This window comes from Orbicella faveolata, unplaced genomic scaffold (assembly GCF_042242905.1).
Source record: "Orbicella faveolata isolate gen_17 unplaced genomic scaffold, um_ofav_v1 contig_35, whole genome shotgun sequence".
Classification (NCBI taxonomy): domain Eukaryota; kingdom Metazoa; phylum Cnidaria; class Anthozoa; order Scleractinia; family Merulinidae; genus Orbicella; species Orbicella faveolata.
Genome location: NW_028301564.1, coordinates 14,760,585 through 14,788,114, shown reverse-complemented (window position 1 = coordinate 14,788,114; position 27,530 = coordinate 14,760,585). Strand labels below are relative to the sequence as shown.

At 36.5% G+C, this 27,530-nt stretch overlaps 2 protein-coding genes and 1 long non-coding RNA gene across 11 annotated transcripts in view; 2 read left to right on the top strand and 1 right to left on the bottom strand.

Moving 5' to 3' along the window:
* LOC110043010 (P protein-like) overlaps positions 1-5,031 on the top strand; it is a 30,313-nt gene extending 25,282 nt beyond the window's left edge. For 4 of the 8 annotated variants that reach the window (XM_089273104.1, XM_089273105.1, XM_020748411.2 and 1 more), the window contains 4 exons: positions 2,163-2,270; positions 2,913-3,000; positions 3,477-3,570; positions 4,307-5,031. In XM_089273104.1, coding sequence (XP_089129230.1) covers positions 2,163-2,270; positions 2,913-3,000; positions 3,477-3,570; positions 4,307-4,388 — 372 coding nt within the window. In that variant the 3' untranslated portion in view covers positions 4,389-5,031. Of the gene's footprint in view, positions 1-2,162; positions 2,489-2,545; positions 2,681-2,912; positions 3,005-3,476; positions 3,571-4,306 lie in introns of those variants that run through there. The other 4 variants (XM_020748415.2, XM_020748413.2, XM_020748414.2 and 1 more) reach the window with 4 other exon arrangements.
* On the bottom strand, positions 699-27,392 carry LOC110043015 (uncharacterized). The gene is made up of 4 exons (XR_002295959.2): positions 27,120-27,392; positions 20,864-20,992; positions 4,267-4,376; positions 699-3,066 (listed from the first exon to the last, which is right to left on the bottom strand). It is a non-coding gene; the product is annotated as an uncharacterized LOC110043015 (long non-coding RNA).
* The window catches only part of LOC110043008 (kinase D-interacting substrate of 220 kDa B-like), a 33,922-nt gene continuing 16,439 nt past the window's right edge, over positions 10,048-27,530 (top strand). Inside the window, exons 1-7 of one of the 2 annotated variants that reach the window (XM_020748403.2) lie at positions 10,048-10,224; positions 14,547-14,665; positions 19,366-19,476; positions 20,130-20,228; positions 20,372-20,470; positions 20,911-21,009; positions 27,390-27,488. In XM_020748403.2, the coding sequence (XP_020604062.2) occupies positions 14,570-14,665; positions 19,366-19,476; positions 20,130-20,228; positions 20,372-20,470; positions 20,911-21,009; positions 27,390-27,488 (603 nt within the window). In that variant the 5' untranslated portion in view covers positions 10,048-10,224; positions 14,547-14,569. The remainder of the gene's footprint in view (positions 10,225-14,546; positions 14,666-19,365; positions 19,477-20,129; positions 20,229-20,371; positions 20,471-20,910; positions 21,010-27,389; positions 27,489-27,530) is intronic. The other variant, XM_020748404.2, reaches the window with a different exon arrangement.

The following is a 27,530-nucleotide window of genomic DNA, read 5'->3' as shown; positions in this document are numbered from 1 at the left end:
TAACGGGGAATTCGAAATAACCGAGTTCGAATTAGCCGGGTCCAACTGTAGAACAATAATTCGTATAGACATTGCGAACAGTGGAACAATATAAGGTTATAATCCTCTTGTAAACATGATTCCTTGAAATAGAGACAAGTAGAGACACAAAAGACACTTTAATTCACTCACAGCTTACCTTTAGTGCATTCAAATCGTCCGCCATTTTGAATTTGACCCTCGCACGTCAACGGTGACTGACAAATGAGCCTTGGTCTTCCCAAGGAAGACTTCCTTATATAGCGCGCCTTCGTGTTTAAATTCAGCCTAAAACAATAGACCTCAGTACGAGGCTCTGGGGAATAACTACAAAGTTTGCTGGGTTTATTCCCCAGGGCCTTGTGTTGAGGTCTATTGAGTTAGGCTGAATTTTAATGTATCGAAATTGGTCTATTATGTATTTCTTTTTGTTTACCGACGGAAAGAATGGAACCGTAATGAAAGTGAAAGAAGGACTTAAGAAAAAGGAACTGACTAAACCGTTTTAACAATAATAATAATAATAATAATAATAATAATAATAATAATAATAATAATAATAATAATAATAGGAATAGGAATAGGAATAGGAATAGGAATAGGAATAGGAATAGTAATAGTAATAGTAATAGTAATAGTAATAAACCCAGGAGGGAGCCATTAAGTAAACACTGTTGAAATAGGTTTTAATAGTTTATTTCTTTTATTTACTTTTACCTTGTAATATACCGATATTGACGTTGAAACCCGGGAGGGAGCCATTATGTAAACACTGTTGAAATAGGTTTTAATAGTTTATTTCTTTTACTTACTTTTGCCTTGTATATACCAATTTGTATGGAATATGTTAATTAATGTTATGATGATGATAGTAGTATTAGTATTAGTTGTAGTAACCATGACATCATGATTAGATACGGAAACATGTTTTATAGGTTGGGCAGACATCAAATTGTGTAAATATTATAGCATTTTGTAAAGCTTAGCTCTAGTTTTTGTCACAATAAACACTCCTCTTTTTATAATAGTAATAATAATAATAATAATAATAATAATAATAATAACAGCAACTTTATTTAGGTGTCAAATGTATTTAGCGCTATTAAATGTGCTAACTGGGGACGCTGTAGATAAATAAACAAATATTTCAAATTTAACATAAACTATCAAGAATCCCAACTGGTGGGAGGCTGACCAGTTAGCTATTTACAGAACGCGGTCGAGGTGTTGAACTCGAGGCTACCGAGAACAAATCCAGATAGCGGTAGGGAGGAGGATTTGAACCAAGGACCTCCAGATTTCAAATCCAGCGCCCTAAACCACTCGGCCACGCCGCCTCCGCTTTGTAGTTATTCCCCAGAGCCTCCTCCGCCGCCTCCTCAATAGAATTTTTAGAATTTTCACAGTAAAACAACTGAAGTTGTGTAGGGGTCTATTGTTTTTTTATGTTAGCATTGGGGACGAAAATTATCAAATCGACGCGCGATAAATTTGTTACTTTACGACCGACTGTTTTTGACGTGTTTAGGTTGGTTCATCCATTGCTCCACAATTCACAAAGCGAGGTAGTCTGCGAGCTAGAGAATCCAAATGATCCTGTGTTAGTGTAGTGCACGGGCAGTGCACCTGGTAGTTTTGATTGGACGGGTAGCTAAGGCCTTGTCCACACAACGCCGGAGAAATTTGAAAACGCAGCTTTCTTTCTACAGTTAGGCCTACCGTCCACACTATTCACGAAAACGGAGCTTTTCGAAAGCGCTCTTCAAACCGGAGGAATTTAAAAACGACGGCTCTTCGTTTTCGAGTGTTCATTTTGGAAGCGGAGCTTTTCGAAAGCGATGGCGTTAGGATGATCAAGTGATTTCCTGACCGATTTTTCCTCAAATACAGATCCAAAATGGACAGGCGGAGTGTGGACGGAAAACATTTGATGCGTTGTCAAATTCCTCCGGCGTAGTGTGGTCGGGCCTTTCTCGAACGTTTCTCTCAACAAAAGGCGCCAATTATTATTGCGTTATTGCGTCTACGTATGTTTCTTGCCTTCTGCTTGCGTCGTATGGTAAACCAGGCTCAAACCAAAGTGTGTGCAACGGTACGATCCTTTCACTAATTTATTTGACTGTGTTTTATTTACTTTCTTCTAGAGTGGAAGCGACAACCACTGGCAGCTGGCGATCGCGATTATTGTAATCGTGTGGGTTTCAGCGTTGGTGTCATCATTTATAGACAATATTCCTTTTACAACTGCTATGGTAAGCGGTTTATTTGTCTTTCCGCTTTCTCTTCCCAGTTCCGACCTAGAAATATTGTTGCCCATAACACTGTTTTAAAACAAAGTGGCCCCGTGTACTACATACTTTGTTGTATCCTTGCGCGCAACAAGTTCGTTGCACGATTTCTAATCGTGGTAAAAAAGAAGTTCCAACCAATTGCCCCGGTAGAAAACGCCATACAACACCTCATAGGATGACATCACCGTGACGTCACTATTTAATCTACCCATTTTCTCATTCAATTTTGTCCTCAGAGCCCGCGTTTTCCGTCAGTGGTGACCGAGACTCTTCGCTCTAGACAGAAAACCGGGACCAGGAAATCCTGGTGGCGATATACTTATGTGCATGTGTCCAATATTGAACACGCAGCGAGAGAGCGACCGCTGTGATCAATGCTGGCTCAGCTTCCGATTTTGTTCAGTGGTTCCGATTTGCGCTGCTTACCAAAAGGATGGTGGCCTTGGGAACAAGATTGGTTCTCATTTGTCAAGTGTCCCGCGGGCGAGATTCGTTCCCATTTGACAAGGGTTCCGCGGGCTTGCGCTTGTTTGTCGCGTAAAGCAACAGGTCAAACTAGTTGGGTTGGGCAAGGTTCTCAAACACTCGCTTTCTTCTTTGCAGATTCCAGTTGTGATGGAACTCAGTCAGAATAATAATATAGATCTTCATTCTCTGGTGTGGGCCCTGGCCATGGGTTCCTGCTTAGGAGGTGAGGCACACATGCAGAATCTTCCGAAACACCATGCGGGGCCATGTACAACTCTTGCAGCTGAAACTGAGACAATTTTAATATTCGGCGATTTCATATTGTCAGATCTTGTCGCCCGGTAGCCTGCGAACACAGACGTATTTCCGAAAATCTGTCTGTGTTCGCTGGCTAGTCGCCCAGATGACTACCACAGAAATTTTACTGAACCCGTTAGTCGTTTGAAGAGTGCAATAATGAAGTGATTTTTTTTCTAATATTGAACCCGTTAGCCGTATTCTTGGAACGACTTGCGAGTTTGATATTCAAGTAATCAATTTGTTAAATAAATGTAATCTTGAGGAGTACGCTTCACTTGGTTTGACTGTAAGAATATGAGTTTGCTCTAGGAGACATTTTCGTATCTTTTAACATTTAATGCTTTCTATTTTACATTCAACTAATATTTTGTTAACGAAACTGTTGTTGTTTCAATGCAGGGAACGGCACTCTAATTGGGGCATCAGCTAATGTAGTATGTGCTGGACTCGCAGAGCAGTACGGATATCCTATTACTTTCAACAGCTTTTTCAAGTAAGAATTTTTTATTATAGTCTTTTTGAATTCTTGTTTTATTCTTTACTTCATTAATTATCACATTTCGGAGAGTATAAAGGACGCTGAAAGTGTGACGGCAAGATTAGACAAGACAAGATTATTCAACTTAGCTCAGCTTCACAGAGGATACAGATTGGAAATTTAACATAAAGGCTTGTCTTAACTGAAATTAGGCGGAGAGTGGCTGTTCTAAAACTAAACACTTGTTTGATCCAAGAAGCCTTTAGCTTGGGTAGTTTGTTTTCCCGTCACAGACCACGTGATATTATCTAGTGAATTGTTCTTTTATCAGTCTAAAAATTTTCATTCACATACATGCGACTATAAGAAATTTTGAAAGTAAGAATTTTAAGAGTATCACATGGTCTGAATTGAGTCAACAAACCGCCCAAGCTTAAATGGTGTATTACCGTCACCAGATCAGTGTTTGCTTGTGCGAAGCAGCGCGACATGAACCCTTTAACAGAGCAAGGACGTCCTAAACTTTACTTAGTTTACATAGCGATCGTTCCCGTCTTTTGGGCGTGTGATAAGTGAGGCGCGAGCAAGCAAAAGGAATAGAGAGAGGGAGAAAGATGGCCCCTCCATCTCCTACTCTTGTTTTGTTTGGTCTCGCCCTAATTTTCGCGCAGCTAATATTCGGAAAATTCTTATTTGTTCAGGAACGCTCACCTGACTAACATGATAAACTGTTATTTTTGTTTTGTTGTAGAATTGGATTTCCCATTATGCTTGCGACGACAGCAACAGCCACAGTCTATCTTCTCATCTCTCAAGTTCTTCTGTTGAAATAAAAAGAGAACAGTATTTTTTTGTTATTATAGGTAGTATCTATTTTGGACAAGCAGTGTGGCAATGTGAATTAAATCAACGTGTGACGTCATTAGGGGTTTCAGGGGTCGTTTCTTCTCATTGGCCGTACCATGAAAGATGGGTTCGCCTTGCTGTGATTGGTTGCCACTTTGTGACTGGAGAAAAGTCGCCGCGCGCAAGCTTTGAAAGCGACGAAAAACAAGCCTTTAAAAATTAACAAATGAATACAGAAATGAAATTTCAACGTACCGCGCAGGCCGGCTAAACTTAATTCAAATGAACAGTGCTTTAAAATGTTGCTGTACAGGAATTATTTCAAATATGATTGAAGATGAAGTTAAATATAGCTGATTATAGGAGACAATTTAAATTTCCATCCGAAAGCAATATTTCAATATTTATGAATGACACCAATGCTATGGAAATTATTGAAATTTTCGCATTTCATTTTACAATGTACACAGTTCAATTCTTTCTTATAGATAAGTTTAATAGTTTAAAATTAACCGCAATTAGATTGTAATTAAATTGCAATGCTTAAAAAATCATCACTTTCAGGGAAATAAATTGCACAAAGGAAAATAAAAGTATAATTGGTACTGCCACTAGCAGTAGTATTCATAATGACTTTTTCTAGTCTGTTAGGATAGCACACCAAACTTGACTCAAATCACGCGCCCGCCAGGTTTTAGTTCTCTCCTCCGAAAACGCCTTTAGGCCCCCGTGCACATTACGCCGGAGAAATTTGAAACCGGAGTTCTCAGTCTGAAAAGGCATCAAATGTTTTCCGTCCACTCTACGCCAGAGAAATCTGAAAGCGGAGTTTTCACTCTGAAAACTCGGCAAATGTTTTTTGTCCACACTAAGCCGGAGAAACTTGAAAACGTAACAATCAACGGTCATTTTGGATTTGTGTTTGAGGGAAACTCGGTCAGGGAAAACACGTGATTATCGTGACGTCATTGTTTTCGAAAAGCATCGCTTTCAAACTTTTCCGTGCACACGAAAACGAAAAGCCGGCGATTTCAAATTCCTCCGGTTTAAAGAACGTTTTCGAAAAGCCCTTTTCGTGACGGATTAGTATGGACGGTAGGCCTAACCGCAAAAATAATGCTGCATTTTCAAATTTCTCCGGTGTATTATGTAGACGGGGCCTTAATTAGTCACTTTTAAAGCCTGGGGCTGTTAAATGATCACGGGTGGTCGCTAAAAAAGGATCACAATTGACGTCGCTATCTCGAACTGGGTTATCTTCTAGCGCCCCTCAAACTTTTTGTGGTTGCCCTTAAGAGCTCGAGCTCGTGGCGTTCAACTGTACATGGTTCGCAATATGACGGTTGCAATGGATCGTGTTTGACCGGTTTATTTGATCAGGCGCTGCCTGCGAAGCCATCTCGGAGAGGAACGTAAACCAGACCCAAGAGACTGACGGAAATCGAACCTTATTACTTCTGCGAGCCTTTGTTATTGCAAAACCTGGCTCACATTAGCTCATTAACCAACAAAACAGAAAGCAATTCACTTTCCTTAACAGTTGCCATGGTAATGTAAAATGACGAGAAGAAACAGTTGACTCATCAAAATTTCTATGGCATTAATAAACAGCTAGTGAAAGTTTCAGTATCTCAGAGTAAATCCTCGTTAAAGTTCCAAAAAACCTGTTGGGGATGACATACACCCCCTCACCCCCCCCCCCCCCACCACCACCCACCCCTGTACGCCCAAGGGTTAATTTACAGAAGTGATACATAGACTGCAGAAATAGAAAACATGTTTAGTGTTTCTATCGAGCTATAGAAACACGAGTGGAAGTTTGGGAGAACGAGAAATGCTGTAGGAGCACGAGCCGACAGGTGAGTGTTTCCAGAGCTTTATCAAGCTCTCCCAAACGTTCACGAGTGTTTCTATAACTCGATACAACACGAAGAACATGTCTTCTATTTCTTAATTATTGCAGATTCTTTAAGAAAACACCACGACGAATAAAAGAAAACAACTTGTTTACTTTGATCATGAATGAATGAATGGATGAATGAATGAATGCTTTATTTGCTTGATAATCAAAATGTAAATTCTCTTTGCTCGCGCCATCGTTTTATCGATTCTAAACCAATTAGCGCGCGTATTTTCTTTGGGCTATTTTCTAAAACTACATAGAAAGTGTCAAAAACTTGTCAGCAAGAGATGGTCATGTGCACAAGTCTATGTGAAAGAAACTACGCGATGAATGAAATGAGGAATTGGTTGGAAGGGAACAATAACAAACAAGCCGTAACTGCAAATACCTCAGCAGTCGATAGCTGTAGGTAACCATCGTTTTCGGGTTGGGTCGTATGAAAGCGGAAACTCACCCCTCCCCTTGTCATTCAATCGGTCAGTCAGCTCTCACGAGACTCTCTGTTATTATAATACTCGTTAGGAGGTGCCAGACAGTTTCGTCTTAGGCAGTGAATGTTGCTCTCGGCAGGTTTGGATCTTGTCTTCGCATGCAATCAGTTCTCCCATTTTTTTAGACGTGGCATGACTTCAAGAAACAAGCCACTTTCAGTACAAAGAGCGGGATATTTGAGCAAGGTTACCGAGGTGAGCAGTGTGATATTGCTTTATCTCTAATAGCTTCGATCTGTCTATTCTGCTCCCAAAACAAGCATTACAGCCACCGCTTTGTATTATTACAAAGTAATATTGCAAGGCCATGAGTCAATTTATTTTCTGCCGCTCCTGAAAATCGTCCTAGAAATCGCCCAATTAAAGTTTGTCATGTCCCATACGTTATGACGCATGGGACATGATGACGCATAACTTCTGACGCCCACAGAAAGATGAAGGTCATAAATACGCATGCTAAACGAAAAATTACTTTTTCCGGCTCGAGTCAAAACAAAAGTTACTGCACTGGGAAAAGATCATCTGTATTTACTTTCTTGTCAAGGCTTGTTTAAATACTGCATGAAGCGTCCGTATAACTTCGTGGCCCATTTTTACAAATAAGAACACTTTCTTTTCCTAGCTTTTCACATCTTTTCGCATAATTAAATTAATATTCTTTCACTGATTTCGTTTAAACCGCAGCAGTTTAAGCCAGAAACCAAAGTGTACTCGTAATCGTGCGTGGATAAATTTAATACTGTCTAATTTGGTAAATTTGTTCAGTCTGAACTTGCAAAAAAAGAAAGCTAGTAGATTATGTAAGATTACTGCCCGAATACGGCAGAATACGAGTTTTGAACGTTGACTTGACCTCGTCACGGCTGCGTATCGCATAACTTGCTGTTTATATGATATATAACTTCATAGCCCGAGGGAAAGCCGGATTGTTTTACGAGATTTAATTACAGAATGACTCAAATTGTGCACCAATCAAAAATCTGTCCCGACTCTCCTAAAAACGCTCTGTGCCAGAATATTTTTCCTTTCTGATGTACCATGTCAAAGTAAAACAACAATGATGACAATACCATAAACTTCTGAAAGTAGCGAGGATAAGTAACGACCCTCGTTACTTTTGGAATTAGCACGAGTGGCCTCTTTGAAGTCTTCGAGACTCGTTACTTTCAGCGGGTCGTCACTTTCGAGGAGCAAAAAACGTTTTATAAAGTTGGTAGGATTGAGCTCTTTTTACGAAATAAAAGATGGAAACTCTTAAAAATACGGTTTTTAAGACATGAGATACAATTTTTCGTTCCAGTTTAATTAGTCTTAAATCTACGTTGCTGTCACATGGGAAGGCAGTTCATGTCTAGACTGCGTTGTCAGTGGTCGGCACTTCATGACTCACCGCTACGTTAGTAGTCTGCTCTAACCATATCTCAGTGCACTGGTCGAGTTTCCAATTTTAATTTGAAGAAAAGTTTTTTTTTAAATAAGCTCCTGTTGAAAATGATATTAATTTGAATCAAAGTTTCCTATATTTCGGTCCCGTTACTTCGTGATGAAAATTCTACGGGATTTGTTATAACACGGCGCAACATTAACTGATGAAGCACGACTTGACATCTCACAACGCTTCATGGCATGTACCTTCCCTTGTTGTAGAGTGCCTTAAAGCAAGTTACCATACGTAACTTTCATCTGAATAATGATTGGAAAAAAATGAATATTGAACCTGGGTCTATTTTCGGGAAGGGGGCGGGGGAGAGGAAGAGGGGAAGGGGTTTCTGGTGGGTTCGCTACTTTCGCGGGCCACAATTTTTTGACGTTACTTTCGGGGGATCGCTACTCTCGGAAGTTTACGGTAGTAATTTGATGATATTTGGGTTTTTCCTTGCTAAGGTAGAAAAACGTTTCTGAGCTTATTTTTAAATGAAACGAATTTGTTTTTAAAGATTGTGAAAACTATGGATAAGTTGATTTTAAATACCGCTTTCTTGTTAATTTTCAAACAACGCTCCACCGAGTCGATCAACTGCTGTCAAATTTTCAATGGAAACGTGTACAGACAACAGCTTGTATCTGATATGCGTTCTTTCTGCCTTTTGAGCAGGCTTAGTTTTTGGGCCCGCTTAAACATCCGCGAGCCCGCGAGCAAGGTTTGCTTGCAAGCTAGACAGGTCCTTCCTCGCCAGCGCTGTGAGAGGTAAACAGTAGGACACGCGTTTCGCCTTAATTTAGTGATAGAGAAATAAATTAAAAGCAAGCGATTAACCTCTGAACCAAAAACAAACGAATTATTTACGTGTAATTTTCAGGAAAAAAATTAAAGTTGATTACTTTCTTTTGATCGCTCCGCATCGAGGATTAAATCGGATTTAAAAAAGCGAATGACAAGACGATGCTCAAAAGAGGCTTCATCGCAGAGACCCGGCCGAACGCAAGCCTTTTTCTCTGTGGGACTCCGTTCGGTCATCTTGAGTTTTGCCTTATGTCGGCCTAATGATTCTTTTGTCAAGAGCTTCGCTATTTTCCTTTATGTTGCTAATGATGTGTGAAGGATAATAACAGCACTTTTTATTCTCCTTGTGGTCAGTATGATATAGTGAAAGGTGAATATCGATTTCTCGCTGGATAATTGCCGGGCCTTATAAAGAGAAATGCCTGTATGTGGCTTTACAGCATGCTGCATGAAAACAACGAGGTAAAGCCCATCTATTGTCTGGTGTATATGCAACTTATGGCGAAACCGATGTTTTAAAAGCCAAATTTTCGCTTTCTTCACAAACCGTTTGTTTTGCAAAGGAAACTTTTCAAGCACCTGTCCATCTTTTTTCTTAGTTAGGACTTCGCGCGGTCTAAAATGCGGTTAGCCTTCCTTAAAAGCCACGCACTGAATCGTGCACTAAATTAAAAAGTCGGATTTCTAAGTTAAAAGCTTGGAAGATTAGAGCGAGATGAAATTCTGAACTGCGACGTTCTGGAATGATGGAAATTTTAAATGGCATCAAAGCTTACGCCGTTTTTGATATTTTTCTTAAATGGCGCGCGGCATAAAATATTGTAAATATTCTGACAGTACTCGCTAGAACGGCAGTCGCTTTCACTTCTTTGTTGCAATTAATATATTTCTCAAGACAGTGCTGACGTGAAGTTGTGTCAGTAAACAATAACCAAAACGACAGGTGATCAGAAACTAAAAGCTGGCGTACTTGTCTTCCCGCCTGGTGCTGCATGTTACCGCGGTGAATAATTCATGCAGTTTTTCATCTGCGCATGCTTCATAGACCAGCAGTGCACCGAAGTAAATGAAATGCTTGGCGGCCGGCAGTGTTGAGAGTTACTAAATATTCGCATCGCTTAATTCATGGGGCGATAAACACCATCGAAGCGACCGATCTTTTTCTCAACTCACAGCAACTCGCAGATCTCAGGGATTTCTGGAAGGTGAGTGGATAATCCCTTTAGAGAGTCGCATTCTATGAAGAAAAACTCGCTTTTCTTGTGGCTCGATAGCGGGTTCGTTCATGTTGAGATAAGCGAATGTGCGTGTAAACATGTGAGGTTTGATTGGAAAACGCTCCGTATTTTGGAAAGCAACACCAAAACGACCTCCGCAGGCACTATTTAGGGAGCATGGTTCACTTTGATGGTCGACTAACCATTCGTACAAGGTCTATGTTTACCAAATTTCTTCATATAAACGTCTTGTTGATATATGTCGAGTGGATTTCTCGAGAACTCCTGCTCGCGCTGTACTACCGGAAATGTGGCAAATGTTTCGGAAAGAAAAGGATAAATTCACAAAGCCGATCACAACCTTACTTTGCTGAGGTGATACTTTTTCCAACAAGTGATGTAATTCGACACCGCTTTTAGCACACTAGTAATTGCGCCGTGTTTACAGTTCTGTCTGGAACAGCAGCGTTCGGTGAATTGTTCAACATGTTTGCACGAAGAGCTGATAATGACACTTAAGTTTTTGTTCACCATACAGAATTAAATATGATTTAACCAGCTCCACGGTAAGGGAACTTCTCGATTCGTTTCTAGCGCGCCCAGTGTTAAATCATAGTTAGTAGAGGAGACTAACTATGGTTAAATGTTGTCGAGAAACAAAATCGAAATGGCCCGATGTAAATCGATTTTTTGTTGAGAGAATTAGATATTCTTATCTTAAATATACGGAAAAAATGATAATTTTTTAAAAGGAGAATCAAATGAACAGACTTTGACATTAACCTATGATACGTCCCGTGTCGCGTTTTGATTTAAGCTATTGGTGTTGAAACGATTTTCGTTGTCGAAACGATTTAAGCAGTCGAAAGACGCTGTCGTCAAGGCTTTTTTTATTATTTATTTTGTCTAGAGGTTCGTAGAAAAATACGTGCACTAACCAGCTCTTGATCAACTTGTTGACAATCGGGGCTTTTATTAACGATATGAATATTCGACGAGATGTTTACATTCGTCGAAATGTACGTGCTTGTAAAAAAGCCACCGCCGTCGAACAAAATCGGCAAGTGTTACATCTTAAAAAAAAAAATACTGTATAATAAATTAGTTCTTATCTCTCTTGGCATAACTCTTGCTTGCCGCCCATAGTAAGCGATTGCAAATCTCATGTTTTAGTTGCAAAACGTAAACAAACGGTTTGAAGTTCGAGGGGTACGTATTATTCCAACGTCTCATTCGAGCGTGTGACAGATTTGTATAAACTATACACACACATTCCATGCGAAATTCATTTTCTATGATTCTTTTGTCTTTGTGTCTTCACCAAGTAAACAGTGAGGCTTGGATATACTTCAGAAAGTGATATATCCTTCTCAGAACTGACCTAGCTCAAGAGCTTGCACAAGAAATACTTTCTCTCTGTTGTTTTACCAAGGAGAAAACAATACATTATTTTTTCGCGCGTGTAACCGTTTTATTTATAAGTTCCACTTTATTGCACCACACAGGTTTAAACACAGTGTTTTATTTCAATTTTCTCTACTATCATGCAGATATTGCGTTCTTTCGCCCACGGATGTATAATGTTTTATCCTACAAAACAAAAGATTGTTTGATCACAAGCTGCCCTGAACCCCTGGGAAAGTCATGTAAACATTATAAGTTCTCAATGCACTATCATTCTATCTTGCTGGGGGTCGTACGACATTGAAATTCTGTTATCATGCCCTTCTTAGCTCCACGTAAAACTTATTTATGTAACATATTTTCTGCTGACAATGTTACGTTTTTGATTGGAAAGTTGGAAATTAAAGTTTAGTACATAGGCGAGACATTGACCAATTTTGCATAAGTCTCATTGATTATAGAGGTCTTTTTTTGGCTAAAAAATCTAAAGAACTCTTTAACTAGAAAGATCTAGAAATAATGAAAGAATTTACGTCAAGAAGTGTTATTTGTAATGCTAGATTTGGTACAGAAATGAATAAAATTGTCGCCCTCATACCTGTATATAGTATATATGTCAGTTTATAAGCATTCAACGTTTTGTGCTTTCAAAACGTTTATTTTTACTTTATTTTGACTATTTTTTTTTCCTGTTTTTTTTTTTTTTGTCAGCAGAAAGCTTTCCAAACGTAAATCTTGTTTCGAAAATATGATGGTTTATATGGTAAAATCAACTAATAGATTCCACTTTGCTGTGCGTCTGTTCAGTGATAGATCATAGATGGTCATAGAGGATGTCAAAATGTGGTAAAAACAAAAAGGTGGCACATCAGGCAATAGCCAAGTGTGTCATTGAAGTTCACTATTACTGAGCAGACACACTGCAACATGGAATCTACTAAACAATTGGATTCTGAGCTCGAGATTTCTATCGTGTGATAGTTGACTCGGGCTGCACCCTCGACAATATCATGCATAGAAATTGAGAGCAAATTATCTAGTATAAATCTGCAAGTTGTTCAAAACTAAATATCTAAATCCTCAGATTCACAGACATTTCGAAAAGGCCAAGAAGTGGCCGTCATTTTGTTAACTATGTTACTCACTATCTATCACAGAATAGATAGTGAGTAGTGTAGCCAATCAGAGAATGGCATTTGTGATACAACGCTAGTAGCTTTATACTAACTGTTTTGTATAAATTATAAAGAAACAAAAAAGAATGTTCATGATGTCATCTATGAATCTGTCCTCCAATAGATCATAAGTAAGAACTAATCAAAATGCAAGAACAATTTCACTGATTATATGTGCCCACTTTCCCAGATTTTGATAGGTTCCTTTGGAACTCCTAAGTGTAGTTTCCATAATATTAAAAATTCAGGTTTGAGTTCTCTGAAATGTTTTAGTGGAGAATGGAACAACATTTTCTGATTGACTGCAGAACTTCTGAAAAACAGGACAAAATCAGCATAATCAAATTTTGACGTTCCTGAAAATTCCGTTCCACTTAATTTTGTGTCCAAAATTACAGAATGTTGAGACGAACGATTCATATGTCAAATTTTTACTCAACAGAAACTTTCTGAAGATATTTTTACTACTATTTCTCATTCACCTCCATTTGAATGCCCTAGAATTTTTTTCTGGATTGTTTTGTTCATTGAGAAGAGTTACATCTATCTTCATGCAACATCGACAATTTCCTGAATTTTAAACTTCTCTACAGGTTGGCATCTCTGAAACCTACTAATTTAGAGTTAATTTTAATTGGTTTATAAATATGACATTTGAATCTACTTTTTAACAGAGAAAAGAATACTTCTCTGCAGCCAATAACCACAAAAACTGGCAAATGGGTTTAATATGGCTCTAAATTTATGTTACAAAAGTGTATGGTGATATTTATAGATGACTATAAAATGCATAGGTTCTGTTTGCTGGACAGACTGAAAAAAAAAATTTGAATCTGGCTTTATTTCAAGTCATGAATTAAACATAATATTATTTTTTTTAGTAAAAAGAATAATAATTTGTTATTGATCTACTTGACAACGAAGGTGCCTGTATTCAGGCTTACTCTCACATCCCTTACCCCCAGTACATATAATGTCTCAGATTGAATTCAGAAAACACTTAAATGGCCATGTGCCTCTATTTCAAAATGAGTCCTCATGTCAAACATTTCATATGAAAATGAGTTTGATTTGCATGTGAATACACTTGTAAGTGGAGCACATTTTCATATGAATGGTTTCACATAAAGACTTGTTTCGACACAGAGGCAAATGGGAACTGGGAAATGGCCAATTATACTTATGTGGCATGTGTACACATGTATGTCCTATGAAATGCTAGTTTGGTTTGTACCCAGGCCACACTTTGGATAAACTCTAGTTTCCCTTTGTTTTTTCCTCTGAAAACTCTGGTTTTTGAAACCCCTTCACTCTATGGATTCCCAATGATCTTCATAGCTTAACTGTGGATATATAGATTCAGGAATCACATAATTGGTACAACTGAGAGTTTTTGAGCAGTTTGTTTAAATATTAGCTAGTTTAAATTCATAATGCCTTGAGTACAACAATGTTTGTAAGAAAAGCGAAAGGAAAGATTTAAAATTTATGTACATTAATATTTTGACTTATTAAAATTGTGAATTAATTAGTTGTGAGTTAAAGTGTATGAAACTATTAGGAATAGAATGAAAATGTGATCATAGTTCATGTTATTCTCATTCAACAGAGCTGTAAGTTTAGGTATAAGAAAAGAAAAAAACGCTAACTATATAGATAATTTTTTATTACATTACTAGGTTTTAAACTTAATATTAATTTAATAAGTAGGCATAATGTCTAAATTTTCAGTGTGATGTTGAAGTGCATGTCTTATGTGGTTTTGGAGGCAGCAGATAGAGTCTCCTGCTGAAGATGAGAAACGCTTACCACAACTCACCAGAATTCAGACTGCAACTACTTTAGAAATGGCAAGTATTAAACTTCCTGATCATCTGAAATTTGATGTCCCGAACACACAAAACATTTTGTAATGGCTTATGCTGGACCACATTGCTATATTTAAATGTTGGAAGACACATTTAAAGCATTAATGAACTAGTATTTACTTTTATGGTAGTCCATAAACTTGGGAATCCAAATATGAATCTAGTTTGCCATAAAATATGTTTTGCTGAATTTATTGGGTAAATAAACCTTCAATAAGTCAATACATGCATGTAAAATTATGTGATGTCAATAAAGTAATGTGATGTGATATCATTTATTGTGGTTGAATCAGTGGAGTGCTTCTTTTAACAACCTTTTTGTAGGGCCAAGTACATGTAGCTAGTAGGTAAAATAGTGGCTGCAGTCTCCCAGACTAAAATAATTATTATTTTATGTTGGTGTCTTTCTTATTACTAGTTGACTGTCAAATTGGCCTCAATGAACTACAACAAAAACAAAGGACGTCTTGGGCCTGTTTGTTCCAACACAAGTTCCTTGTGCTTTTTAATGTTTAACTTTTCACTCTACTGTTGATCATCTGTAGGGTTTGACATCACAAAGAGAGCCAAAGCTTAAGAACAAAACATCAAAACTAATATTATATTTATGGCTTTATATGATAATCACGTTGTGGACAACCTAGCACTGAAAGAATGATGAAAACGGATGATACCCTGATAGCAGACATGTTGTTTCATACACATTGTTACTATTTACATCAAAACAAATCTATTTATGGCTTTATATTATAATCACCTTGTGGACAACCTAGCACTGAAAGAATGATGAAAACGGATGATACCCTGATAGCAGGCATGTTGTTTGATACACAATGTCACTATTTACATCAAAACGATTATATTTATGGCTTTATACTATAATCATGTTGTGGACAACCTAGCACTGAAAGAATGATGAAAACAGATGATACCCTGATAGTAGGCATGTTTTTTTTCTTACACAATGTCACTATTTAAATCAAAACTAATATAAATTGTTTATGGCTTTATAATAATTATAATCATATTGTGGACAACTTAATGAAAACAGATGGTAGCCTGATAGCAAGCATGGTTATTCATACACAATGTCACTATCCACATCAAAACTAATATATTTATGGCATGAAGAAAACCGTGGGGTGAAATCCGTTTGAGTTCTTTTGACAAGTTGGAACTTATTAAACCCACACTGGAAGATCATATGACTGGTATTTTGTTCAATCTGTCATACAGAATATTTCACCATCAATTTTCACTCCAACATGGTTATTTGAGAGTTCAAGTATGGTGTTTCAGTTCTGCATGAGTGGATAGAAACAAAAATAATTCTACTAAGTATTGTCACGAGGTGACTCTACCACATGGTGTGGCCAAATAGATACTTCACCATAATTGTCAAAATCTCTTCACTCTTAGTCAACTCTCTAAAAAGGAAATTGGTCAAACATAAAACTTGTTTAATTCCTTGGTAACTGAGGAAGTAAGGGACAATTTTACACTGTCTTGACATAGTATTCAGCAGTAATGCTTGTAACAATTGTCATAACCACTCAAATATCTGAAATAATTTGTGACCTTAAAAACTGAATTTGCATGGTATTTAATCTCATAAAATATTACAACTACAGGCTGCAGATAATACTATCTTCTGTCCATCCACTGTAAATCTGATAAATATAAATCTGAAGTTGAAAGTCATGAATTTTTTATATTGCTTCTCAGCAACAAAGTTCTTGATTGCAAGTACATTTCAAAGTGAAACATTTTGTGCAAATTTGTGCAGAAATTTATCCTGGCTACTTTATGGGAAAAATGTGTGGTACAGGAAACTCCAAATAGTTCTGCTATCAATAGCAGTTGCAGGTGAATACTTTTAGAAATTTTAACTTTAACCTGCAGGATATGAATTCATATTTCACTAATTTTGATTAATGGATTTGTGTACATGAAATTTATTTCTTGCATTCATAAGCTGAGAGACATATTCCAGACTGACATTTTTTATTATTTATGCAATAACAACAAACTGTATTTTCTGTCAAGTGATTTTTAGCAAAGCAGAAGGAAACAATGTTGAGTTTAGGCAGCTCAATGATAAATATTTTTACAAAGACAAATGGTAAGAATTTCCGCATTAAACATTAACTTTATATTTTGGGAAGAAAGCTATTTGACTTTATGTATTTGAATCAAATTGCTTTTTAATATTCTTTTTTACTATGTACAATATGCTCAAATATACATGTTTATTACTCAGTTACAGATGTAGTCTCTTCAAGACAGCTCTGCCTGGGTAGATTATTCTTGGCTGAGTGAGATGAAGCAGCCCTTACACGTGATATGTTGTATACAATTCACATTGTCCGTGTTAGTGATCTAAAACTTACTTTGCACTTATGATTCAGTGACGTATGAAATTAAACAAATAAGACGTTTCTGCTCTGTTCTGTTTCTATTTTAACAAGTTTGCTTCTTTAATTAGATTCATATTTTGAAAACAGTTGATTTCCTGACCATGTTTTCTTGATGTAGTTAGGACACGTTTCTAGAAATATCTTATCTGTGTGGAAATAATTTACTGCTGGTGATAAAATATAAAAACTTTTCATAGCCAATCGGAAAGTGTGGAGCTGATTGATTCTTATCTGTTATTTTGAAACCCATTGTTTCTTCGATTCTATTGAAATTCGTTTTACAGTATTTACATGTACTTTACACAATAACTAATAATGTTTAAATTCATTGTCTCTGTATTTTACTTTAAATCATCAAGCTGGGGTTACATGACTAGCACTTTAAAAGTGTCAACACTGGAAAGGTTCATGCTCTAGGTGGCACTTCTGCATTAAGTAAAGCTTTTAAAAAATTAAACATAAAACTTCAATTTTGTTTCAATTTAAATTTTGAATTTTTAAAAAAAGAAGTTATAATATTAATATTTTGTGAATTTAGCTGTATCATTTCTTACTTAAAGCCTTTGTTTCTACCATTAAGATAGGTTTAGTTTCATTTGGTATGAGATTTAAGTTTTCACAAACAAAGCTACATGTAGCTAGCAAGAAAATTAAAGTTCTATATGTTTTGTGCATATACTCATGTGATCAGTTTAAATTGTGAATTATTAACATTCAATTGTAGCAGAAAGCTTGTATCTCATTGAACTGAAAGCTACTGCCAGCAGAAAATTACTTTATTTGCATGTATTCCATCTTGAAATAATTTATTTGTTTTTAATTGTGTTTATAGCTTTGATATCACATCGTGATTTTGATTCTCTATTGCTATTATGTTACCCTTCACACAGTAGTTGACTAGAACAATTTGTATGTTACAAAGCATTGAAATTGTATCTTGATTATATATCACATATATCACAGTATTTAATTTTAGAAAATAGCCCTAAGAAAATACACATGCTGATTGGTTAAAAATCCTGTTTCTATAACTTGATGGAAACGCAGAACTAGCGCGAGCTGTTGACGTAATGATGGCATGAGCAAAGAGAAGTTACATTTTGATGATCAAAGTAAACAAGTTGTTTCCCTTTTTTGTCGCGGTGTTTTCTAAAAGAAATAGAAAACATGTTCTCCATGTTTCTATCGAGTTATAGAAACACTCATGAAAGTTTGGGAGAACTCGAAAAAGCTGTGGAAACACTCGCCTGCAGCTCGTGTACATGTTCAGCATTTCTCGTTCTCCCAAACTTCTACTCGTGTCCCTATAACTTGATAGAAACATGGTACATGTTTTCTATTTCTTAAGGATACATGCACAAGCATTTATCTTGGTCTAAATTGTTTTGTGTTTGAAATCTTCCTATTTTTCAGAACTGAAGGATATCAATGGGCCTTAAAACATTTAATATTTTGGAAAACTTTGGAAGATCCTCATGCAAGAAAGATTCATGTTCTTATGATAATCATAAATTCTAGAAGATCCTAACTCGAACATGCAATCGCAAAGAAAAACTCTCTAAGTCAATATTCTGGAATCTTTGAAAGATCTCTGGATTATTTCTGTGAAAAGTGTATTCTATATGTATTTGAAATATTATATTTGAAATGTTATAGTGAAAAATTATATTCAATATGTTCAAAGCTGTTTATGATATTTTTGGGTATTTTATTTGTTTTCATGATGAAGATAATATTGCATAATCGTTGAAATGTTCAGATGGAGGCATTCATGACTAACTACGTACTTGGTTGCTGAAAATAATAGTGATTAAAATGTAAATCGTATGTGTCGTAAAATTTATTGTATGTGTTGGGCTAAACTGACAGCTGAAGGCTTGGGTCCTAAGACGTGTACATGTATGTTGTGGAGGATCCACCCAACATTAAGTGTCAAATAAGAAGCATTCATTCTTATAAGCTTGCATGCTGCCCAGGTAGTTATCCTCTTGACTGCTCTCTTGTAGTATGACAATTTAGGGAAGTGGTCTGGTTGCTAACACACGTTTACATTATACTACATTGCCAGGTTACCATTTAAGATCATGGGCACGCGTTAAGTGTAGATTACAAAAAGCCTACGTTGTAGGCAAAATCGCTCTGCCTACCCCTCTCCCCCAATGCGGGCTAGTTGCGAATGCCACTTAACACACATAGCTGTTTCACTTTCTTCAAAAGGTCTGCCCATTCACTCATTGTAACAAACTGCTGTGGTTCATTTTGCAGGAAATGACAGTAAATGATGGAGGATTTCTCAATGCAGTCAGGGATGGAAGTTGTACTCATGTCTTGAATCTGTTGGATAGTGGAGGTGTTGACTTGGAACAAAGAGACCAGGTTAGAGAATAAAAGGGGTGGCAAATAATGGTAATGGTAGGGACTTTGTGAGAGGATGAAACAAGATTTTTTTTTTCTGAGAGACTGAGCTATTTCAAATGACTGTGCTTCAATTATTGTGAGATTGAGACTTCAAGGTGTTTTAAATGGAGACTTGAGAGGTTCAGATTGTAAGACATGCAGATCACATCATTTAAAAAAAAAGTGTAAAAAAAAAAATGACCAAGCAAATCGGTATTTCAAGACATTCTTAGCTTTGCAAAAAAAATCGAGACTGCAAAACAGCTTTGTAAAATAATAGAGACTGCCAGACGCAACGTATACCAGTAACTGCTAAAAAATGAGACATAGACCCATGAAATTCAACAAAAATTTTGTGAGATTCATGGTTTTTAAAGGACCATTCGGCACCCTCACTAAGACTTCTAAACGATATTCTAAAATACATCATCTTCAAGATATAAATTTGCTTTTATGTCAGTTTTAGAGTTGTGTAGAATATTAAAAATGAAATAGATATTACTGCATTGTACATATAATTACTACATAATATTGTTATTTAAATATTAACCACTTTTAGCCAAAACAGCTACCTATAATTTACTTGTTAACAAATGGTAATATGTTTCTGATGAAATTTTTGTCTCTGTCAGAATGGCCAGACCCCTTTGATTATTGCAGCAGAAAAAGGGAATGTGGAAATTGTTCATGAACTGTTGAAAAGGAATGTCCAAGTCAATGTGCAGGATGAGGTGAGGTCACCATAGTAATTAAAAAGAAATTTCTGAACCCTTTATAAATTACAGATTATTAAATGATTGTTTTCAGTAGAACTAGGGTAGTTATTTATAACTCTGTAACTATGGTTAGTAATTTGTTACTTTGATATTTTAAGGATGGCTGGACAGCGCTTATTGCAGCTTGTAAGGAGGGGCATATTGAGGTTGTAAAAGAGCTTCTTGAATGTGGTGCTAAAGTTCAGTTGCCAGACTTGGTAAATATGGATTAAATATTTTAAAAGATTAAATGTAATTATTTCAATTGGTATGTTTAAATAATAACATTATGAATCATCATGTGTAAAGTCAAATTCATAATCATACGGTGCCAGGTTTGGGTGACAGAATCATTATTCCTGACCATTAATTAATTTTAAGTCATTTGTTTATGACCCTCAAAAATTGTTGACCTCATTAAACTGAAATTTTTCAATTCTCAGGCAGTTATTCGGTTTTTGGATAAATTTTTGCAATTTGCTTTATGTAACAGATAGAAAACTTTCACTACTGTGGTATAATGTCCTTACTTATTTATATATCATAATAATTATTGTCCTGCACGCAAAATTAAAATTTTGTTTGTAATAACAATAGAAAACTAAGCAAACCTGATAATATCCTCCTGTGGCTAACTGGACATCACCAATAATTGTAGGGGGGCTGGTCTCCTCTGGTGTGGGCGTCATACAAGGGACATGAAGACATTGTTAGAGAGTTGCTGGATTATGGTGCGGACCCTAACGAGAGAGGACAAGTAAGTTCATACGAGTGTTGTTTTGCAAAAATAAACTGTCAGTGAATGTGGGAAATATTCCTTGATTCTCCATCCTTGCAGCCATTAGTTATCCATATTAATGATTTCCTGCTAATTTCTGAGTACTATTCTACAAAATCAAGCCATTCTAAATTGTTTTGTTGGGTATCTAGCCATCTATGTGTGTTTTGAGCTGCCCTTGCAATCTTGCTAAATATAAATTCACCATGTCGTACCATCTTTTTATGGCATGCCTTTGTATCCCATGATTTTTACATGTGTGTAGTTTCTTGCACCATCAAAATACAAGTTTATCAAATCATAATTTTATTGTGTTGCACACATTTAGTTACTGTTGTCTCAGATAATTTTAAAGCATGTTAAAAAGCTGAAGACATATGAAAAACACTTGACAAATGTAGAAAACATACAGGCTCATGTTTTCTAATATTTCGCTCATGATTCCCTGCAATTATTACTAAGGCCACCTTGCTAACGTTTAAGTCAGATTATACGTTCAGTCTCATTAAATGTTTTTGGCTCCTATGTTACAGTTAGGCCATCCCCCTTTTTTTTCTCTGGTTAGCGTCGTCCGACCGACCCAGATTTTCGCGTTTTCAAAAAAAAGAAAAAGTTACACAGAAGGCAATGACGGCAATGACACATTATTTCAAATAATTGTCACTTTAATCTGAAACATAAGCAATTTTTTGCCTTACAGATTTTTAGTTTTTCCCTGTTCTCGTTTGATTTTAACAACGACGTCGACTTTTTCCTTCCTCCATTGGTGCGATGTTGACTTTGTAACCACACCTTGTTGTTTCCAGGCTCCACGGATATTATGCAGAGGTACCGGGCTTCCTAGCCCCAGACTCCTTTTCCAATTTTATTTTTGTTTTTGTTTTTCTCTTTTCCGACCGACCGACCCAAAATCAGAAAACGCATTCGACAATAAACGGAAAAAAAAGGATGGCCTTAGAAACTTACAGTACAATTAGTGGTGTCCTGTTTGTTCACATTGTTGATGCGTTAATTCGATGAAAGCTAAGTCGAACTGAGAAAACTCACGACAAGCTTGAGTTAATCTTATCTAGCTGTTTCAATGGCTTTTGTCCTTGTGCGATTGTTTGATAGTACATGGCTTTTAATACTTGGGAAACTAACATTGGATAAAATATTTTTCTCAAAACGCTTGTAATTTTTCACCTATAACTTAGTTTTTTAGAATTTTAGTTTTTAAGCTGTAATTTTCACTTTTGGCGTGTAACGTTCATTTTTTATGTATTTTGATTGTAATGCGCATTTGAACATATATGTATGGAATTTGCGCACAACATATTCATAATTATTATTATTATTATTATTAAAGATTCGCACAGCTATTATTATTATTATTATTATTATTATTATTATTAAAATGGCGGCATCGTCCTCTTTCACTGAGTCACGTGCAGCATTTGTCTGTAAAACGCATTTGGACCAATAGGAAAGAGCCAAAAGAACCCATTGTAAAGCCGGCGCGCATGGATTTTTTTATTTAGGTGAAATAGTAAGAAATCTGTTGTTTTGTTTTTCAGTCATTACTTCCCCAGTAAAGGTCGAGAGCTGCTATTATTGTCCCGTGACCCAGAAAAATAACTAATAACATAAAAACTGGAAACAAAGTAGACCTTTTCTGGGCAGCACTCAAAATGAATGGTAGAAAATGGCGAGAAATGTTTTAGAGAGCTTTTTAAAAGTGCTACAAATGCTGTAAAGATCTGTCAGACGTGTCGAGGATGGCGACTTCATCATTTGTCTGACGAGTTTCTTCACAGCATTTAAGCACTCTTTCATATTTCCTTTTTGGCTTTTTGTCTCAAGCCACTGCGAACCTTTAAGTTGGTTTTACAAATTGACACATGAAAGAATTCTGAGTTTCCTAGTCAGGAGGCACGGTAAGTTTAGCTAACGACTTAACTTAGTCAATTATTAATTGTCATCTTACAATATTCAATTAGCTTCCCGAGAAGAATAACTCGAGGTGGTAACCATTTGTGAAAAAAAATCCACTTGCGCTTATTTATTTAAAACCAAAGGGAAATCGAATTTAAGTTGAAATTTTTTGATTCTCTAGTAAAACCGAGGATTTTCGACAAACAATACTAAGAAATTCTTAATACTTACTCTCACATTGCCGTGTATGTTTCGTTTGAGCAGCATGCCCAAACTTGTGTTCATGTCTTGTAAATTATAAATAATGATCAGCGCTAAGAAAAACAGAACTTTGTAAAGTGATACTGTTGACTCACCAGGATAGAGGCTTGTGTTTTTTTTCCTTTTTTCACTTCAGTGTTTCTTTTAAATTCATCAAGTCTGCAATCAGCATATCTCGACTTCAAATCAATGGCAAAATCGCCTTTTTTTAACAATTGATCTTTGAAGCCAATTGAAAGATAACATTCTTTCGAATGTATGTCGTTGCCTGATGGCTAGTTTTTGTCGCGGCGGCCGTATACCGTAATTAGAGGTAGCTCACTTTTTTGTGGCGTTTCGGTAAAATGGGATTACATTTTTGTTTGAGCTAAGCTGCTGTGTTTCCATATTAATATTTCACCATCTTTGGTTTAATTGCATGCTAATTGTAAAAACTTCGACTGGCGAAGTACGTCAATAGTAATTTAATGTCTTCAGAATTCTATGATTCGGTTGGCAATTATGTACTGGGCTCTGAAACGGAGCGAACTTCGCAAGCGTCAGAAATCGACGGAAACCCTCACAAATCTTAACGGTAAGATTTTTTTAAATTTGATTAAAGAATTGAACATTTGTAAAGCAAGCAGACAAATGGTCGTATTTTATCATGGACTTGTGAGATCCTTTATTTTAATCCGCTTTGCGACGGCCCATGATAAAATCGTCTTTTTGATATCGGTGATAAACCCACCTCACTTTGCAGAATATTGCGAGCTCAGTTTCACTGTAAACGTTTATTTTTCGATGCCTGGTTGCGTGGAACCGCAGTGGAGACCGCCATTCGACGGACATACGTTGTGTGCAGTTTTTGTGGTGGCGATTCGTTGCTTATCTTAAGTGGCGTTCGATTTTGCATATATTTAAAAAGTCATTAGCGATTCGCACGGCAGGTGAACTAGCTTCAGTTGAGATCGAACTGGGAGCAAATAGAGTTCTTTTTATTTTGTGTGGCTCGTTAGTTCTAATTATATACATCAGAATATTGTTTCTCGGTGGTATTCTCTCGTCAACAACCAGAGGTTCATTCCCGATATGATTCCGTCCAAACGTAAGTGGTCTTGCACCTGAAGTTATGTTATTGCAGTGAGTTGTTACAACGAGGTGATAAGTTGGTGTGTATCTGACATCTCCAGGCACATATGAGAATTAACGCATGGCTCTTGCGATGGTGTTGTAGGCGAATTTAACGACTTGAACACCAGGAACGAAGTTTCATTAGCGCATTGTTCCATCTTGAAAAGTACTAGCTTGAGTTTATAAGAGATTGATCTTTGTGCATAAAACTAAATTGCACAAAGAGAAGTAATTTCTTTTCAAGTACAATTCGCTCCCTAGAAATTACGTTTAATGTGGGCCGCAATAGAGATTTTGAACCATGAAATATGCCATAAATAATGAAATGCAATATGAATACGCTTTTTTTTTTTTTTCAAATTTTCGCAACGATGCACGAAAATTCATCAAGAAGGATATATCGTTCATTTCTTCTCCAGCATTACATGGTTTTCAGAAGGAATTGTTTAGCCAAGACAGTACACAAAGACTTTACTTGAATCGCATTATCAAGAGAAGTCGTTCAGTTTATCTATTTGTTCATTCATTCATAATGGCTCTTCATGTCTTTTATGTTTTGTAAAGAGTTGATTCGTTTCTGCAGCCATGTTGCGTTTCAATCATACTTGCTCCCTTAATAGTTTGAAATTTAAAGCTCGTCTGATTAGTTTTGTGTCATTTATTTTGTCGTGGATTTATTTTAAGCAAGATTACAAAATTTTCGGCAAATACTACGACGCATTTAGAAAGACCCTTTTTACGACAGTTTGGTCTAAGTCTAAGTGGCGCAAAAATTAAAAAGAAGTAGAAATCTGCAAAAAGGGAACGTTTGAGCATGAAATAGTTTAGTTGTGTAGCTCTATTCGAAATGGAAATGTTTCGTTCACGTAAAATCGGAAATGTTTATTTGTTTTATGCAATGATATATAGCTTTAACCATGGAGATGTTTAATTTATGTGCGGTTTTTGATACAATATGTGGCCTGTTTTGTCTTTATTGCGTCTGCTTTTCTAAACGCAAATAATAAGAAATTAGGATGTGCTTAGTAGTGGTGTGTCAATCTTAGTTCAAATGTTCCAGATTTAAAAAAATGTTTCGATTCCAGGTTTTTTTTAATATCGCATATATACCGATTCTTTGTGGAACACATGTCGGCTTGCGGTACACACATTTCTATAAACAAAGCCAGAAGTCTGTAGAAGAAATTATAATCCCCCAAATATAATAAAAATAAGTTTTGTTCGCTAAACCATCCTTCCATTAGTATTTGATAAGGTTCAATTTTGTATAGTGATAAATATTTCCTAGGATTTGATGTCTTATGAGAGATGATTAAATTTTGTTGAACAAAGATTGATTTTTTTCTTTTACATGTAAGCTCTTCCGTCCAAAAAAAAAAAAAAAACATGTAATCTTTATTTTTATATTTATTATCTTAAGTGATTTTCGACGTGGTATAGTTCTATCTTGATTTTTGCCCACCACGCGAAGTCGTGTCTTTATCGTGTGATTTCGCTTTGTTTATAGTGGCATGTTTTTCTTTTCGATTCTTAAAATCTTCAAGCTCTTTTTACCTGGTTTGAAAATTCACTTGAAATTCTCAGTGACCACATCAACAACAGTTAAGAAACGTTTCCTAACCGCACAACTCGCACGGCTATCGTTATTCTTGTCTGAGGAACTTGCGGTCAGCGCGCGCTTTGGTTGCCTTGCGAGACTATACCACAAGCCTCGGAAAATGCTACGCATTAAAAGACCGTTTTGTAAAGGGCTATGAACATGTTTAAAAGTTCGGATTTCCAATAATAATACAATGAAGTTCAAATAACAGTGGCGCTGGAATACGCCGCTTTCGATATATTGAAATTCAGCTTGATGGTGAGGCCTAGACGACACAAACAAAAGAAATGAAAAAACATGGTCATTCAATTTCCTTTGTTTCTGTTCTCTAAGCCTCACTGCCAAGCTGAATTTTGATATATCGAAAACGGTCTATTCTTTTAGAAGGAAGCTGTGAGTTTTCCCAATTATCAATTTCATAATTGATCATTCATTTCGTAAGCGTGGGTACCCTGTGGTTGGGATAAAAATTACGTCGAAAGTTAACTTCTTTTAGTTTTAATTGTCGCTTGTTCCCTGACATGTTTGCTGTCTGAGAGCCTCTCAGTTTGAAAATCTAAAGAGCTTTCTGCTATTTTTCATTGGGTATGGGAATTTGCAGGTCACTGAACTGATTTTAAAACTGTAATTGATTGAGTGATATTCGACCCCATATTCCTAAAACGAGTGTAAGGCAATCTGCTGGAATTCTCTGTTTATCTCCAGTGTGAAGAATTTGCACGCTCTTGTTGAATTTGAAATTGTCATCTTCTAGCCGGGCTTAGGCCTGAGTGATATTGGAATTAGTGCAAAAAAAAGCATTTAGAACAAGATTGAAATTTTATAGACACTTGATTCGTTATGTGAACTATTCTGGCCTACGAGCTGTGACGACCCCAACGCATAACGCATTTAGACATCGCATTCTTCGCGTAAATTCGACGCGTGACACGATTTTACAGTTTGTTTTTCACTACTTACGTTTTAATCATCAATTGTCATTATTATAGCAGATGGAAAATCTATGAATACATCCTTTTTTCAGTAAGAAAATGTTAGAGCAACAAATCTAAGTCCACATCAAACTGGAACGAAAATTCAACGGCATTTGTAACTGAATAGCGTATACATGACCAGCAAAGAATTCTATTGTTGAAAGATTTAACGTAGTCATAACACGTCTACACACAAAGAAGGAGTGACTAAAATACTGATAACTAACCTTTTCTGAAGATAACTGATGACATATTAAACAATCCTAGGAAATTGTTAGCTTTGACGTGGGTACATCTTGAAACATTCAGAATTAAGTTGATGGACTGATGAATCGAGTGGCACAACAGGCCAGGGTCACGAAAACTGTTTTTTTTTTTTTTTTTGGCGCGCTTTCAATTTTTTTTTCAGATCAGAGGTCGCTTGAAGTGACCCATGTGATTGGCTATCGATCACGTGACGATTTAACGTAGCCAAAATCCCGTTGTTATTTCCACAGCATGGTATGACAGCCCTTATATGGGCATCAGGCCGCGGACACACTGAAGTGGTTGATCATTTATTAGAAGCTGGAGCAAACCCTGACGCTGCAGACAAGGTACGTGACGCGCGTGAGTGCGAGGGCGATTCTCGCGTGATC